This window comes from Chionomys nivalis, chromosome 6 (genome assembly GCF_950005125.1).
Source record: "Chionomys nivalis chromosome 6, mChiNiv1.1, whole genome shotgun sequence".
Taxonomy (NCBI): Eukaryota; Metazoa; Chordata; class Mammalia; order Rodentia; family Cricetidae; genus Chionomys; species Chionomys nivalis.
In genome coordinates this window covers 37,009,291-37,028,326 of record NC_080091.1, presented here as the reverse complement: position 1 = coordinate 37,028,326, position 19,036 = coordinate 37,009,291, and the positions used below count along the sequence as shown (strand labels likewise).

Sequence of the window (19,036 nt, the reverse complement as noted above, 5' to 3'; positions counted from 1 at the left end):
GAGTAATGGTTCCAGGTATAATGATAACTTAATCTCCCTCCTCTCAGCTAAAATTAAGTTAGGTAGCAAATATTTCCATTAAATTTTACCAGTTGAGGAATTATTCATTCGTGTAATGAATATTTTATCAAATGTCTACTTTGAGCTAGAAGATGAACAAGGCAGAAAAGATTTTTTTCCCCACTGAATCTACAAAGATTCTAGCTCATAAACAAAGAAAAGATAATTTCAGATAAAATAAGTGTTATGAACAATATAAAGCGGTGGTAGGAAGTACAAAACAGAGAAAGAAGTGCTAGATTCAGAGGGGTCAAGGAAGACTTGCCTGGAGATGTGGTATTTTGAGATGAGCCTCATGACATGTCAGTCATATACAGACACGTGGGGTAGTGCCTTGGGTAGACAGAGCAGTAATGCAAGAGTTCTTAATTGAGAAGGAATGTATTTTTTTAGAGTCCAAAAGAGGTGTGGTTGTGAAACTGTTTGCAGCAGTAAGGATTTTGAATTTTATTCTAAGATCATCAAAGCCTATTGAAGGTTTAAACAGGTCAGAGATACCAGGACCTGATCATTTGTATGCCTTAAGAATATAGACAGTATGTTGGTTTGAATAAAAATGGCCCTCATAGACTCATATGTTTGAATGCTTAGTCACCAGTGAGGGAGTGGAACTATTTGAAAGGATTAGAAAGGTTAGGAGGTGTGACCTTGTTGGAGGAGGTGTGTCACCAGCGATACCAGGCCCAGTGTCTGTCTGTATTTCCCCACCCCCTCTTGGCCTACAGATCAGGATGTAGCTATCAACTACTGCTCCAGCACCCCCTTGCATTCCGACATGTCCTTCACCATGATGATAGCAGACTAAACCTCTGCAAATGTAAGCAAGCCCCAATTAAATGACTTTTTTAAAAAAATTTTATGGTTTATTTAACTTTATTTATTTATTTTTTTGAGACAGGGTTTCTCTGTGGTTTTGGAGCCTGTCCTGGAACTAGCTCTTGTAGACCAGGCTGGTCTCGAACTCACAGAGATCCGCCTGCCTCTGCTTCCCAAGTGCTGGGATTAAAGGCGTGCGCCACCACCGCCCGGCATTTAACTTTATTTTATGTGCATTGGTGTGAAGGTGTCAGATCCCCTGGAACTGGATCTTCAGACAGTTGTGAGCTGCCATGTGGATGCTGGGAATTGAACCTGGGTCCTCGGGAAGACCAGTCAGTGCTCTTAACTGCTGAGCCATCTCTCCAAATGCTTTTTTCTTACAAGAGTTACCTTGGTCATGGTGTTGCTTCAAAGCAAAAGAGCAGTGATTATGACAGACAGGAAAGGACCAGGTGTGGTGGCATGTGCCTTTAATTCCAGTATTTGGAAGGCAAAGGAAGGCAGGTCTCTGTGAGTTTGGAGCCAGCCTGGTTTACACAGCATGTTCCAGGACAGCCAGGGATACATAGAGAGACCATGTCTCAAGAAAAGGAAAAGAAAGGGAGGGTGGGAGGGAGAGAAGGAAAAAGGAAGGAAGGGAGGGAGGGAAGGAGGGAAAAAGGGAGAAAGGAAGGAATACAGACAGAGAAGTCATAAGAACAGCTAGAAAGTCACTGTGGTAATTTAGGGAAGGAGTGAATGGCAACAAAAATTTAAAAATTGGAAAAAGGAACTATGGCTTATGGTATCAAGTCTTATTTCCTGCACTAAAAACTATTACTGCTATCTGCTCTTAAGGGTTTGGTAGAATACAGGAACAAATTTCCTCATAAGAAATATATACTATTGAAAATAAACTAGTTCTTTTTATTAAACTAGTTCAGGCTGATGACATGGCTCAGAGGTTAAGAGCACTGGCTATTCTTCCAGAGGTCCTGAGTTCAATTCCCAGCAACCACATAGTGGCTCTTGACATCAGTGATGAGATCTGGTGCCCTCTTCTGGCCTGCAGGCAGACATGCAGACAGAACACTATGCATAATAAGTTTTTTAAAAAGTGTTTACAGTGCAAGCCTGATGACCCAATTTTTAATCCAGGGACCTACAGTGGAAGAACTGACCCCTGAAAATTGTCCTCTGATCTCCCGCTCTTGCTGTGCGCACACACATATACATGGATAAATAAAATAAAAATTAATTTAAAAGATTTCCACTTAAAAATAAATGTTTCACTCAGATAAATTTATAGTTTGTAGACAGAGCTGAAGGTGCTAAAGGCAGATAGAGTATAAGTCGAAATCAGAACACAGAATATGACCTTCATTCATCTGGTTCAGAATAAATCCTTGACAATGTGGAATTGAGGATATTAGAGTAACCAAGAACAGCTTCAGTGTTCCTGTCACCTTTCTCTATGATTTGGTCTCATAGATCTGCTGATCTTATACTTTAGCATACAACTTAATCACAAGTGAGCAGGTCCTGGGAAATTGGCTCATATTGCCTGAACCTAAAAGACTGATTGTAATAAGTTAATTTTAAAAGAGAATTTCTTTTACTGGTCAGCCTATTTGAAAAAAATCAAAGGAAGCTCAGAAGGCTGTTTTGTGAATACAATAGAAGAGATGGGTCAGATTAGACATAGCTGCAGGTGCCTAAAAACAACAGGTTCCCTCTGGATGGGCTAGATACACAGTGTCCTCTTAGCCAGTGGTAAGTGTAATTGTTAAGCAAACAGCCCATTCTTCTTGCCTGCCCACATTTCTAGTCAACTCTAGCCTCTTCATACCATGAGAATGTATTTTGTAAATAAAAGGGACCTTTAAGTAGTTGGTAATTTTTTATTATGTGACTCCTAAACTGATTGTTTTACTGTAGAGATATATAACTGCTTTACAAAAGATGTTAATCGCAAGGGTAGAGAGAAGGCTTTGGTTAAAAACACTTATTACTCTTACAAAGAAGTTGGGTTCAATTCCCAGCACCTGTATCAGGAGGCTCAAAACTACCTGGAACTCCAGTTCTGGAGACCGTCCCACTTCCGGCATCTAAGGGCACTGTGCACACATGATGCACATACAGACAACTAGACACAAATGCATACAAATTTAAAGAATAACTATTTAAAAGTACAATTCTTGATAATTTCAAACATGCTCAGGCTGCTTCTCACTCTACATTCAAATCCACTGGAAAAACTTCTCGAGTCTGTCTCCAAAGTGATAACAAATCCGTGTGATCTTTATTCTCTGTTGTCCAGCCAAGAGTTTTTTGGTTTTTTTTTAAATATTTATTTATTATGTATACAATATTTTGTCTGTGTGTATGCCTGCAGGGCAGAAAAGGTCACCAGACTCCATTACAGATGGTTGTGAGCCACCATGTGGTTGCTGGGAATTGAACTCATGACCTTTGGAAGAGCAGGCGATGCTCTTAACCTCTGAGCCATCTCTCCAGCCCCCAGCCAAGAGTTTTTGAAAGTACAAATTAGGCCAGGTATAGATTACACATACTTGCATCCCCAGCTAATCAGTATGCTGAGGCAGGGAATCACAATTTAAGACTAACCAGGATAACATACCGAGATACCCAAACTCAAAATAATGTTCTTTTTAAAAAATGCCAGGGTTGAGGTCACTTCTGAGGACTATAATAAAACAGTAAGATTGCTGGTCTCACAAAACTCATACACATAGTTCTTAATGCTTTATAGCAAGCTAAGACTTATTTAGCTTACGTGCCTTATTAACATTCTCCTACATTTCAGTCTGTGCTTGTAGAAAAAAAGCTCATCATCACTTTACATTAGTTTAGTTACTTTTCTCAGGTTATCTCTTTTTTGTTTTGTTTTGATTTTGTTTTCATTTTTTGAGACAGGGTTTCTTGGTCTAACAGTCCTAGCTGCAATGGAACTGGCTCTTGTAGACCAGGCTGGCCTCAAACTCACAGAGATCCACCTGTCTCTGCCTCCTGAGTGCTGGGATTAAAGGTGTGTGCCACCAAAGTTATCTCTTTAAGAAAGCAATCAGAACAAAACTGTAAGTGCAAATGTATCACAATTGTGTACACTTATCCTAATTCTGTTACTTCTGAACTAAACACATTTGGATTTAATCTATGGTTCAATTATTGTACTATGATCTATTCTTCTCAGGAGTGCTGTTAATTTTAACACCACGTGTAAAGTCTATTTTTCTTCCAAATAAATAAGAATAGTTTTATTTTGTTATTCCTCCCTGCCATTTTGTTTATGGAAGGTTATCCTTTCAGGGGTATGACTCAAACTTTTGGCAGAGTATCAATAAATGCCAGAGACTGTTTATCTGAAAATGTTGTTTCATGAGTATTTATGAGAATGAGATCAGAGAGCTACACAATTTTCTCAGTGCCTTGATGTTAAGCAGTAGCCAAGAACACTGTAGAACTATTGTAGTAGTGATACTGTAATCATCATTGCTATGGTGATTTGAATGAGATATGTCCCTTATAATCTTAGGTATTTGAATACTTGGTCCCCAGTTGGTGGCTTTGTTTAGAAACGTTGTGGAACCTTCAGGAGGAAGCTTGCTGGAGGAAATGTACCATTGCGGGTGGACTTTGGTAGTTTATAATCTCATTGCCCCTTCCAGTTTGCTCTCTCTGCTTTGTGTTTGTGGTAAACTGTAAGCTCTCAGTTTACTGTTCCTGCTGCCATGCCTGTTCCTTGTTATTCCTCCCTGCCAAAAGGAACTCATTTCTCAAAAACTGTAAGCCCAAATAAACTTTTTCTAAGTTCTCTTGGTGACTGTGTTTTATCATGTCAACAGAAAAATAACTAATACAAATGCTTTGAGTTGGTTTGTTTTGTTTTTAAATTAACCTGTAGTGTTTGAAGTTTTTAATTTTATTTTTATTTTTGTTTGTTTTACTTTTTATTTTTTGTTTTTCGAGACAGGGTTTCTCTGTAGCTTTGGAGCCTGTCCTGGAACTAGCTCTTAGAGACCAGATTGGCCTTGAACTCACAGAGATCTGCCTGCCTCTGCCTCCTGAGTGCTGGGATTAAAGGTGTGTGTCACCAACGCCCAGCTTCCATTTTTTTTAAAGACTCAACTACTCTATCATTTTTTTAGTAATGAGAAGTGTGCCATGAAAACCTAGTACTTAGGGATTGCTACTATAGTGTATAACTGGTTAAGTATTCAAAATATTTTGTTGAGTCATAGAGAGCTTGGAGAAAAAATGAGGGGTTGGATGGAGCTCAGCTGGTGGAGGCCTTATCAACCATACACAAAGACCAGGTTCCACCTCTAGGACGGAGAAAACCAGGCATGTGGTGCCTTGTAATCTCAACACACTCACATAAACAACTAAGGCATTTGGTGGAGGCAGGAGGATCTAAAGTTCAAGGTGATCCTCAACTACACAGTGAATTCTAAAAACAGAGGGTTGGGGAGAGAGATTCAGGAAGCAGAACCTAAGACCAGTTTGGCCATTAAGGAATTGCTACACACTTACTTTTCCCCCTTTACTTACATGATTATTTGTAATCTTGCAAAGAGAAAATACTAAGGACTTAAAAACAATTTAGTCTTGAATATCACCAGTTAAACTAAATCCACTGGCTTAGAGAAGGAACATTCAAAGCAAGGGGGAAAAAAAAAGAAAAAAAAAAGCTAGGAGAGAGACAAAACAGAATGAAAAGCCAAAGGGCTTTCTCGTTCCATCTCTGTGTCACAGGTACAAAAGTCAAGACAGTGGCGTAGTAACGAGTGTTTAAGGCTGTTCTAGGCACTCTGAAAGGCAGAAAACAACAAACACCCTTATCCTCAAGAATTCCAAATAGTCTTAGGAAATATATGAATCAACTGAGAGGGTTAAACTATGGAGTTCTTCTGGGAAAGAACTTTAGAAAATATAGAAGTTATTACAATGAGTCAAAGAGGCTTTCACAAAAGACTTGAATACCAGCAGGCCAGCGAAGTTTAGGAATCACTAAGCAAGTTGGAGAATCTAAAGATAGGAGTAAAGATTAATGCCCTCAAGCCCAGTGTGGAGGAGATGTACAACTTTAATCCCAGCACTTGGGAGGCAGTGGCAGGCGGATCTCTGTGAATTTGAGGCCAGCCTGGTCTACAGAGCAAGTTCCAGGACAACCAGGGCTACACAGAGGAACCCTGCCTTAAAAAAAAAAATTAAATTAAATTAAAAAAAAAAGAAAGAAAGGAAGAAATGAAGGGAGGGAGGGAGGGACAGAGAGAAAGAGAGAGAGAGAGAGAGAGAGAGAAAGAAAGAAAGAACTAATGTTCTCAAAGTCTGTAAAAATATCAACAAGGAGAATTCTGGTGGTAAAGAGCTCAGAATTATTCTGAATCTTTTATTTTTCCAAAAGATCATAAAAAGAAATAATTAAAATAGATAAAGTATGGTCATTGAACATTTATGATTAATGTTGAAATGTTACAGAAAAGTCTCAGCTCTAGTCAATGTTGTTTTACTTTTTTCTAACACTCTTACACAGTTTCTAAAAAAAATTACATAATAAAAGACTGGTTCCATATACAATAAAATATAACATTCACGATAAACTGCTCTGTTCCTGTGGTTGTCTAGAAACAATCTACAGCCTCAACTCAGATAAACATACATATATATGATACATATATTACCATCTTACCTCAGGTTCCTTGGGATTTGTGTACAGCTGTTTAAGAGAAAATATAGAGTATTTAGTTTCCAAATTTTACTAGATTACTGCTCACTGAATACACTGTCTATGTAAAGGGTTCAATTTGTGCTGTTAACTGAGTACTACTTGGGCATACTTCAAGCTAGAGATAGGATTAACCCTTATTTTATTAAGAACACAGAATCTTTTGTTTGTTTCTTTCAAGACAGGGTTTCTCTGTGTATCCCTGGCTGTCCTAGAACTCTGTAGACCTGGCTGTCCTCTAATTCACAAAAATCTCCCTACCTCTGCCTCCAAGTTCTAGAATTAAAAGCATGTGCCACCACACCCAGCAAGAACACAGAATCTTTAGAACTATCTATGAACACTAAATATGAGATAGTTTCTTTTTTTTATTTTTTTATGTATTTTTTATTTTTTTATTCTTTTTTAATTAAAATTTCCACCTCCTCCCCGTTTCCCATTTCCCTCTCCCTCCTCCCACACATTGCCCCCTCCCTCCTCCCCTCCCCCTCTCCCCACTCCTTTCCTCCTCCTCCCACTCCATTCCCCCTCCCTCTCGATACTGAAGAGCAGTCCAAATTCCCTGCCCTGCGGGGAGTCCAAGGTCCTCCCACTTCTATCTAGGTCCAGGAAGGTGAGCATCCAAACAGGCTAGGCTCCCACAAAGCCAGTTCATGTATTAGGATCAAAACCTAGTGCCATTGTCCTTGGCTTCTCATCAGCCTTCATTGTCTGCCATGTTCAGAGAGTCCAGTTTCATCCCAGGCTTATTCAGTCCCCCAGGGAGAGGTCCCCAGCTAGTACCTTGGGCAACTGAGGAGAGGGAACCTGATAAAGTTTCTTTTTTAAGATTTACTAAGCTATACAGTGTTTTGCCTGCATGTATGCCTGCACAGCAGAAGACAGCACCAGATCTTATAGATGGTTGTGAGCCACCATGCGGTTGTTGGGAATTAAACTCAAGACCTCTGGAAGAGCAGTCAGTGCTCTTGACCTCTGAGCCATCTCTCCATCCCTCAAGAAAGTTCCTTAAAATTGATGTAAAGTATCCGTAAGTAAATTACAGATATGACTGAGCTATAAAATAGTTAAATAATTAATATATATCATCAATGGTATCTCAATTTTCTACCATCATTTTATACCCATGGGTATAAAACTTCAAAAACAATAAACTTTAAATCTGTTACATAACTTAAAAAAAATGAAATTGTGTCAATAATGGTATATTCTTTTTTTTTTTTTTTTTTTTTTTGTATTTTTCGAGACAGGGTTTCTCCGTAGCTTTTGGTTCCTATCCTGGAACTAGCTCTTGTAGACCAGGCTGGCCTCGAACTCAGAGATCCGCCTGCCTCTGCCTCCTGAGTGCTGGGATTAAAGGCGTGTGCCACCACTGCCTGGCTCAATAATGGTGTATTCTATATGTTCTCTCATGTAATATGTCAAAGAAATATACTGGATATTTATAATATCTTATTAAAGCTCTGGCCGGGCGGTGGTGGCGCACGCCTTTAATCCCAGCACTCGGGAGGCAGAGGCAGGCGGATCTCTGTGAGTTCGAGACCAGCCTGGTCTACAAGAGCTAGTTCCAGGACAGGCTCCAAAACCACAGAGAAACCCTGTCTCGAAAAACAAAAAAAAAACCAAAAAACAAAACAAATAAAGCTCTGATATATCCAATTTTTTTCCTTGTTTGTTTTTGTTTTTTGAGACAGGGTTTCTCTGTGTAGTTCTGGCTGTTCTGGAACTCATTCTGTAAACCAAACTGATTTTGAACTCACAGAGATCTGCCTGCCTCTGCTTCTTGAGTGTTGGGATTTAAGGCGTGTGCCACCCCTCCTGATTGATATATTCAATTTTTAAATGTTAAAATGCCATAAATCTCAAAAAGGGAGAAAGAGAAAGATTACTGTCTAAATGCTTCTCTTGCCAAAAGTCAATGCAGAGTCAGAGATTTAGTCTTCACTTATATACTCACTGTTAGCACTGCCATGTGAAGCTTCAAGAGAAAAGAAAACTGCGTTATTATATGGTTGTACTGTTGTATTGTCATTTCTGATGGAGACTAATTCAAATACTACTTCAGAGAGGCTCCAAACACTTGGGCGGGAACTATTCAGAGGGCCAGCAAAAGGACTGGTAATCTCACTCATTCAAGCAATGTCTAGTACAAGCACTGTCTTTACTGGGACAGAAGAAGGGTACCAAAAAGAGCTGTTATTTTTCTAATTTGGGAACCAACTATATGCAAAACAATTCATTATTGCTCAAAATTAAATATACCACAAGAATCTCTTAAAAGTACTTTTGAAATTAATCTAGCAAGTTAAAAATATTAGAAAGTCTGGTATATCTTACAAATTCTTGTCTCTCTATATTCCACACAACTATAAAGACATTTTCTCAGCTTTAACAAAGTTTTGAATATACAGACATATATACAATCAACTCTATGATAAATTTTTAAACCTAAAATATAAAATTTGAGGACCATTAATTCCATAGCAATTGACTAAAACTCTTTAGTGCCACCATGTGGCTATTTTTGTATATAACTGATTTTCATAGCCACATAGTAAAACTATTAATCATTTATTACATTATAAAATGTAATAATTTTTAAATTATACATTAAAAATCTGATCACTGATCTCAAGAAACATGCAGACTGGCAAGGGAGACAAACATTAAGAAAAAAATCACATGGATACACTATTACATTCATGGTTGAGTTTTTTTTCTGTGAAGAAACAACACAAGGTGTAAGGAGAACACCGGATGGGGACAATTTTAGCTGCAGGAAAAAAAGGAAAAACTGGAGTTAGGCAGGACATACATATGGGGTCTAGGACAGAATTTTTTGGGCAAGAGGAACAGTATGTGTGAAGATAAAGTAACTGACATGCTCTGGAGTCTTTATGTAGCTCGAACATGGGAGTGAGGGGCTATTTTGGAAAGGAAAACAGGGATCATTCAGGCCTTCTTGATTATTTGAAGGACTTTAAACTTTATTTTAAAATTCTTGGAAAATTTTTAGGCATAAATAATAACATGATCAGACTTCAGTTTCTGAAAGAATGTAGTGTGGAAAGTGGGCAGGATTGTACAAGATGAGAGTGAAAATAAGGAGAAAAATTATATAATTCCTTTTTATAAGAATTATTTTAATATACATATGCTTATTTTAAAGAATTCAAATTTACCATAAAATAAAAAGTACCCAGAGTTTTATAATTAATAATATCATGGTCTTCAACAGAACATCTTCCAAGGGCTCTAGTTAATCAAAACTTGAAACTACATTTTTTTGTTTTTAAAGAAACAGAGTCTTGTTTCATAGTCTGGATAGCCTTGATCATGATCTTTCTGCCCCAATCTCCCACTGAACTACTTAATTTTATATACTCCCTGCAATAAGATCATATGAGAAAAGTTATAGAACACTAGCAATCAAAAATAATGTCAATACTATTTAGGAGTCCATCAGGCATGTCTACCTTTTGATACTGTGAAATGACATTGTCATCTACAAAGTGCACACTGGAAAACCATGTAACTGAATTACAAAAAAACTACGATTGTCTGATGTTTTAATTGTTTACAAATCTGAATTGGACCACATTCATAGTTATCCTGAGCCACACGGCCCATAGACTATGGATTGAACACAACTGTATCTAAGGTTTTGCCTATTCTTTAATTTTTTTAAGACATATTTACTTATGTGTATATGTTCTTGTCTGCATGTATATCTGTGCAGTATTACATGCAGTGCCCACAAAGGCCATAAGAGGGTGTCAGGTCCCCTGAAACTAGCTACAGATTCTAGTGAGCTGGGTGCTGGACGCTGGTCCTCTGGAAGAGCAACCAGTATTCTTAACTATTAAGCCAACTCTCCAGCCCCAGAGTTTGTGTTTTCATGTTCCCAGAACAGTTTAACTACTGTTTTCTATTATTAACTCACTCAATATTTTTAATTTAAAAGTTTCATTTATTATTTCTGCATATGTAAAATTCAAGTGTTTGGAGTACACATTCCATAGAATGTAAAAGTCAGAGGACAACTTTGTGGAGTCAATTTTCTCCTTCCATTTTTACATACGTTCCAAGGATCAGTAGGTCGCAGGCTTGTGTGACAAGTACCTTTATCTGCTGAGCCATCCTGCCTGCCTCTAAATCACTCCATTTCAAAAATAACTTTCACAAGGTAGGTTCTGTTATATCACATTTTTTGTTGAAAAAATAAGATATTGTGGTAGGTTGCTTGCCCAAAGTCACAAAGATGTAAATAACAAAATCAGGATTCACCTCAGACTGACTATAGAATGTTGATCTTTTTTAGTATTATTATTTTTAAATTTATTTTTATGAGCATGAATTTTTTATTTATTTATTTATTATGTATACAATATTCTGTCTGTGTGTATGCCTGAAGGCCAGAAGAGGGCACCAGACCTCATTAAAGATGGTTGTGAGCCACCATTTGGTTGCTGGGAATTGAACTCAGGACCTTCGGAAGAGCAGGCAATGCTCTTAACCACTGAGCCATCTCTCCAGCCCGAGCATGAATATTTTGTTTGCATACATGTATGTGCACCATGTGTGTGACTCTTAGAGCCAATGGAATTAGATGGATGGTTATGAATCACCATACGGGGGCTAGAAATTGAATTCAGGTCCTCTGCAAGAGCAACAAGTGCTCCTAACCACTGAGTTATCTCTCCAGCCCAAGAATGCCTGCTTACATTGTAATGCCTCTGGATGATGAACATCCAGGATATGTTGCTAATTAATCCTGTGATGACCCTCAACCCGTTCTCAACTTGTCCAAGTGCTGAGAGGTTTCAAAGATCAATAGTCATTTCTTCTTAAGCTAGAGATATAGTTTGCGGGCACAGCACTAGACTAGGATGTGTGAAGCTGTCCTGTACTCATCCCCAAAGATTCTTTCTTATAAAGATTCCCCTTAAATTTCTTTGCTGGGTTGAGCTCCTCTATTGTTCTGTTTTCCTGATGCATAGATTCTCCACCTTTCCTTTGGCATGCACAGTTAGGAGTAGTACTGTCTGTTACTTGTACTGTGATAAGGTGATGTCAAAATCTCTCTGCATTTTTAAGTTATCAAACTGACATGGAAAACATCAAGTCCAATATGACAAAAGTACTGACCAATCAGAAAGGGTGCAAACTTAGCTCTCGAGTTGGGTTCCTATGAACAACTTTTAGACTCTTTAATTGGTGACCTTTATAGAAGTCTGGGAAGTCTCAAAATAAACTCTGGTGGGGCAAGGAGGAAAATGTTGGTAGGAATTCACACAAGGACACCAAAAAGCAACTTCCCATTTATACAGAAGTACTGGTCAATAGTTTAGCAACAGGTAAAGCTGGGCAAGTGTGTAACTGCTAACCATCAACACTCACATGGGCACTACTCACCTTCTGTCACAGTCTATAGGCCCTTCCCTTATCTGTCTTATCTTTGTATATCTCTGTATATCCTCTAGGTCAACATGGAATAAATGGTGAATAATAACTTCACTCAAGAGAGGGAATGTATAACTACACTAAATAATTAAATAAAAGCTTAGTCACCCCAACAGTTCTTAAATTGGAGCTGAAGAATAAAGACACAGAACAGTGAAGAAGCATAAAGGCAGCAGTTTCATTTGTATGCATCTGATCTCTTCAACCAGACCTAGAGCCTTCGTTTTTCACGCTCTCCATAATTGCCTAGGGAAGCATGAGAGATCATATGTATGTAAAATTTGAGCTGTGTTTTTAAAAAATCAGTTACACATGAGTTATAGAATAGAATAAAATAAAATAGAGTAAAAACTCATTATTTAACTATTTTTCCTTTCCCTTCTGCAAACTGAATCACCACTATTATGAACATGTTCAATGTGCCAGATTCTTGTCTTCCCTAACCCACATCCTGTGAATCTTGTCCAGCGACTTCAGAGGAAATTTTGTGGTTAAAAAGATATGAGTATATAAAAGAGAAGAATGGAACTTTCGTTTCTAATTGATGTTAAGGGAGACATCACTGGGACAACAAAGACAAATTAAGAGAGTTGACTGGTGAATACAAAGGTAGGCACTGTTACACTGTTAAACACTACAAGATACAAAGTCTAAACACTTTGTAAACTTTTTTAAAGGTTAAAAGACAGTCTTTAATCCTGATGTAAATTTTAAAACATTCTTACGTATCTCTTCTCCAAAGCATCAAAACAACCTTGAATCCTGTTAAGAAATAAATATGCCAATGTCACTTTGGGCCACATGAACAGCCAAAAAATAAATCCAAGTATATAATTAGTTTACACTTCTATTTTGAAGTATATAAATTAACAATCATTTTGCCTTTTCTGTTTAGCCACATTTTAATTCTCCAAATACTTTTCCATATATTAATGGAATATTATAAAAATAGACAAGCAGTTCTAAAGCACAGAGTCTTTTCCCGTCACCACAATGTTAGTACACAGATATACCTATGATGAATAATCAAATTTAGAATTTTTTTCTTCATACAAGTCCATTTTCTTCTAAAACTAAATCAATAGTTTAAAATAATACTGAATAGCTGCTACATTTTCCAGAAAAGAGGACTAAGAAAAGTGGTTTAAGGAAATTATTTTACAAAATAAAGTCTTAATTTCAGCCATGACAAAAAATGTTGTTCAAATTTTGCAGAATTTGCTTACCATTTAATAATATGTAATGACCCAGGGCACTTTTTGTCTTCCCGGAGAATTTTTAAACTGAGGTCTAAAAAAATAAAAATGCAACTGTTGCACTGAAAAATCCATGCCAAATAGTGCATTTCCTGCACTCTTTCTTTCTTTCTTTCTTTCTTTCTTTCTTTCTTTCTTTCTTTCTTTCTTTCTTCCTTCCCTCCCTCCCTCCCTCCCTCCCTCCCTCCCTCCCTCCCGCTCGCTCTCTCTTTCTGGTTTTTCAAGACAGGGTTTCTCTGTGTAGCCTTGGCTGTCCTGGAACTCACTCTATAGACCAGGCTGGCCTCAAACTCACAGAGATCCACCTGTCTCTGCCTCCTGAAAGTTCGGATTAAGGTATTCACCACCACTACCAGGTACATTTTTAAATTTCTAAATACCTACTTTAAAAATAAATTCTATGTTAATAATTATCTCAGTATGAATTTTGGAAGCACTTTGGCAGACTTCCCATTCTACAGTGTAGCCCAGCAGCTTTATTGCAAAGTTGGTTTCTATTACTTCGTTGTTTCCTTCTAAGTAATCTAAGCTGTCACTGAGATAAATCTCAACTGACAACTTAAACATAGTCCAAATTTAATTCTTTATTATTTCTTTCCCTCTCAATGAAAAAATTAAACACAAATGTACATATTATTCTCAAGCATTTCCATGTGAAATATAACTATTTTTCCATAACAGAAAAGGAAGACATTACAATTTTGGGTTAAAATTAGTATAAAATCATTGACTCATATATGATTTAACAGGAGCTTCTTGAATTTTGAAATACTTATTAATTTATGGATTTGTGTATATGTATGTACAAGTGCAAAAGCGTGGGCCACGTTGCATGTGTAGCAGTTAAACAACTTACCGGAATCTCTTCCCATGATGTGTTGGTCTCAGAGTTTGAATTTATTATCATTACCTTTGGCAGCAAGTACCTTTATATCTGATGAGCCATCTCACCAGCTCTCAGTCTTTCATCTTTTCATATTGGTTTCCTATACTAAAGTTAACATCACTTCCACTATTGTTGAGGGATATGAAAATTATCCTAATTTGACAAATACTTAGAGATTATTAAAAAGAAGAGTGTTGTACAAACATGGAATATGGAACAATCTTTCTGTACACAGTGACTAGGTAATACTCTCATTGGTTAATAAATAGCTGACTGGCCAATAGCTAGGCAGGCAAAGAAGTTAGGCAGTACTTTCAGACCAAAAGGGTGCAGGGAAGAAGGAGGGCAGAGTCTCAGAGGATGAGGAGAGAAGCAAGATGAACATGCTGTGCTTTAAAAAAAGTACCACCATGTAGTAGAGTGTAGATAAGAAATATGGGTTAATTTAAGTTGAAAGAGCTAGTTAGTAATAAGCCTAAGCTATAAGGTGATCATATATAATTAATAATAATAAGTCTCTATGTGGTTATTTGGGAGCTGGCCAGAGGTCCCAATGAAAAATTCCACCTACATTTGAACATTTTTGTGACATGTCACTTTAAATACAAAAACACTGAGGAAGACTTACTTCTACTATAACAGTCATAAAAAAATGAAACTATGAAAAATGGTTTTGTCTCCATGCCTACAGAAGTATGAGCCAAAACTCCTAGAAAGAAGCTGCCCTTTACAAGGCTGACTGATTAAAACTTCAATGATTGTGGAAAGCTTGGAATGTTGCTGGTCCAGAGTCTAACTACAAATATCTTATGCTGTCACTAGTCCCCTTAATACCCATTTATTGCCCACGTGTTTATGAGCTAACATCCTTGGGTATATTAGGTGAGTCTTTTGGGGAATGTACTGACAGACTTGCTAGCTTACACCAACATAAAAACTGAAACTGTCAGCAGGCAGCACCTAAGGCTGATAAGCAGAGATTTCCCCACTTCGCTATACCCCCCACCATAAAAGTGTTTGAAAAGTGCCTTGATTAGTGACTTCCTTTTTCTGTTATTATAAGAACTTCATGAAACTACTTCCATACTAGAAATTTGGGTTTGGCAGCAACATAAATTTTAATCGATCATATTTGGCTCCAGAATAAACTATCTCTTTTAACTTTTGAGGTAAAGAGCTGTGTTTTTCTTTTTTTTGTCAACAGTAATAATTTATATATAACAAGTATTTAATTTCCCAAAGCATGTCTTCTTTTATAATTCTGTGTTCCAAACAGAAGGGGAAGCTAATTATATGATACCTGTAAACAGATCTGTAAGATCCAATCCCATAAGTTTAAGAAGTCATTAACACAAAGAAAGGTGCCATGATTACAAGTACCAAGCTTATGTGTTTACAGCAAACATGCATTTCACTAGTGTTCATTTGGTGAATCAATATTGTTAAGAAAATTACACTGGAATGAAGCCATGGTATATTATTAAATATAAACATGAGAAATTTCAAATTAAATTTTGAAAAAGTAGCATCTTAAAAGGAAATGTGTGGTTCTCTATATTTATTTCCCAAATGCTAGTTCCCATTTTAGTGATTAGTCAACAAGACTAATCTTGTTATAACAAAGCTTTTTAAATTTTTATTTTATTATCTTTATGTGTATGGGTGTCTTACCTGCATGTATGTCTGCACACCATATGTGTGTCTGGTGCTAGGGAAGCCAGAATAGAGTGTTGCATCCCCTGGAGCTAGAATTACCAATGGTTGTGATGTACCATGTGCATGCTGGGAATTGAACCAGGTACTCTGGAAGAGTGCTTTTAACTACTGAGCCATCTCTCTAGCCTACCAGTTGGTGCTACAGTGTAACGATGTAAACGAATGCACACAGATTGTAAAAGTATATACAGCTTTAATGGGGAAATAGACTTACAGAACCACCGTTCCAGCGGAGACCAGGAAAGCAGAAGCCAGCACTGCAAGCACGCTCGCCAGATTTATAGGTAAACATTAGCCCGAGGCGAACACGCCCCCTAAGGGGCGGGACTTATCACTACACTACAACGCATATGGAGAGGTAAGAGGACAACTTGGAGAGCTGTTTTTTTACTTCCACTATGTGAGTTCTGGGAACTGAACTCAGGTTATCAGGCTTAATGGTAAACACCTTTACCGGCTAAGCCATCTTGCTAGTTTTTTGTTTTGTTTTGATTTGGGGTTTGTTTTTGTTTTGTTTTGTTTTTTGAGACAAAATTTCTGTCTCAAAACAGCTCTGGCTGCCCTAGAATTTACTTTGTAGCCTAGGCTGGCCTCGAACTCATGAGATCCACCTACCTCTGCCTCCCAAGTGCCAGGATTAAAGGCGAGCACCACAACATCTGGCTTGATTTGTATTTTTTTTTTTTTCGAGACAGGGTTTCTCTGTGGCTTTGGAGCCTGTCCTGGAACTAGCTCTGTAGACCAGGCTGGTCTCGAACTCACGGAGATCCACCTGCCTCTTCCTCCCGAGTGCTGGGATTAAAGGCGTGCGCCACCATCGCCCGGCTCTTGATTTGTATTTTTAAGACAGGGTCATCTATGTAGCCCTGGTTGGGCTAGGATTCTGTACATCAACCAGACTGACCTTGAACTCAGAGCTCTTCCTGCCTCTTCCTGAGTGCTGGAATTAAAGATATACACCACCACATGCGACCCACAACTCAGGTTTTCAAACAAATCATAAGATTTTGAAAAACTGAAGAGCCTCTGGTACAATTTATTCTAAGGAGCCAGATACAGCTTGAAATATAAAGTCATAATAGGGTAAATTTAAGGTCACAAAGAAACAGAAAAAGTAAGAGTTGAAGAACTTGGGGCCAGTGAGATGGCTCAGTGGGTAAAAGTGCTTGCTACACAGGATTGAGTTCACTCCTGGGAAAACCACAATGAAAGGACAGAACTGACTAAAATCGGTCCTCTAACCTTCATGGTTGGATATGTCTATACATGAAATACACACACCAATAATAATAATAATAAAAAAATGAAGAGGTAGGACTGGCTATTTTAAAAAGAACATAAATGATTAAAATAACTGTCTAAATAACCATACTAATCAACAAATGGAATTGCCTCTCCCAGGCATATTTATATATATTAATAAGGAGAAGTTTCTTAATGGATTCCTTTGAACTTCCTCAGGGCAAAATGCATACCTCAAAGGACAAATTCAACCGAGGCACAAAATAATGTAAATCTTCACCATTAAGACAGATTTTTGTTCTGACTTTTATAGGGATGCCTTAGAATTACTAAACTTAGCTCTACGCGTTTCTTTTTTCATTTGATAGCTAACTAGAAGTGAATGGCTCCTATAATCCCAGCACTTGGGAGGCAGAGGCAGGCGGATCTCTGTGAGTTCGAGACCAGCCTGGTCTACAGAGCTAGTTCCAGGACAGGCTCCAAAGCCACAGAGAAACCCTGTCTCGAAAAACCAAAAAAATAAAAAAAAAATAAAACCAAAACAAACAGCAAAATTAAAGTGGAAAATGAATTAGTAAACTGATTCTGAAGAACATGCCCCTGAGTTAGAATTAATGCACTCTGTGGAAGAGTGAAGGTTTGCTCCTGCTAAGTAGAAAAGGGACACCAGCCAAAACAACCATTTAATTCAACTTTACCATCCAAATGGCGATCTCTATAAGAGCTCTCTGGGAACAGGCCCCTCAAATATGTTATACATGAGATGGAAGTAGCGAAAAGTTTCTTCACCATTATCAGTGACTCATGTTCATTAGTGATTAGGGCTGGGAAAATTGTGCTCTGGAAGAAAAACAAAGATGAAAAAAATCAGCATTCATGACTATATTCAGCCCACCAAACAATTGCCACAGGTCAGATGGAAAGACTTTTAAGATTTCAAATCTGATACATTTATAGGTAATCAAAAGAAAACAGGGCTCTGGATACTGTGTTAAAATAGATCTTCTCACAAGCAAGGCAGAACAGAAAGGCAGGCAATTACTCAAATAATTCAGGACTAAAACAATTTATTTCAATGATCCATTGACCTAAGGCAAAGTAGGAAGTTTTACTCTAATTATATAACCTCATACAATTATATAACTTCACACTCACCTCAGGCTTCTCCGGAATCTGAATTTTATTTACACTGCTCTCTCCAAAGTAACTATGTACATCTATCTCACCCCTGCTTCTTCCTATCCCATATCAATGTGTAGCTTCTTGGCAGCATTTTACACTGTATCCGTATTTCTCCCACAAGTTACCTTAACACTATTTTATTTTGTTGTTCTTTTGGCAGAACTGAGAATCAAACCTAGAACCTTGTTTCATGTTGAACAAAAACCTGTTACTGAGCTAAACTTCTTTTGTTTTGTTTTGTTTTGTTTTTCAAGACAGGGTTTCTCTGTAGCTTTGGAGCCTGTCCTGGAACTTCCTTTGTAGACCAGGCTTGCCTCAAACTCACATAGATCCACCTGCTTCTGCCTCCCAAGTACTGGGATTACAGGCATGCGCCACCACCGCCCGGTTTACTGAGCTAAACTTCTACCTGCTAAAACTATTTCAGCTCTCATCTATCCATACACACCTGACTCCCACCCCACCCTAATGCCTGAGTCTCATTTGTTTGTTTGAATAAGGTCTCCCTGTGCAGCCCTGGATGGCCTGGAATTCAGAATTCACTCTGTAGATCAGGCTGACCTCCAACTCAAAGGTCCTGTCTCTGCCTCCCAAGGGCTGGGATTGAAGGGTGCACCACTACACCCAGCCCATTTTTCTTTTCTTTCTTTCTCTCTTCCTTTCTTTTTTCTTTCTTTCCCTCCC

General features: G+C 37.9%; 1 protein-coding gene across 1 annotated transcript in view; it reads right to left on the bottom strand.

Annotated features, from left to right (window-relative positions):
- Hormad2 (HORMA domain containing 2) overlaps window positions 1-19,036 on the bottom strand; it is a 93,048-nt gene that overhangs the window by 61,247 nt on the left and 12,765 nt on the right. Inside the window, exons 2-6 of the mRNA XM_057772859.1 lie at window positions 17,869-18,010; window positions 13,297-13,360; window positions 12,796-12,832; window positions 8,565-8,585; window positions 6,572-6,598 (exon numbers count right to left, since the gene is read on the bottom strand). Coding sequence (XP_057628842.1) covers window positions 6,572-6,598; window positions 8,565-8,585; window positions 12,796-12,832; window positions 13,297-13,360; window positions 17,869-18,010 — 291 coding nt within the window. The remainder of the gene's footprint in view (window positions 1-6,571; window positions 6,599-8,564; window positions 8,586-12,795; window positions 12,833-13,296; window positions 13,361-17,868; window positions 18,011-19,036) is intronic.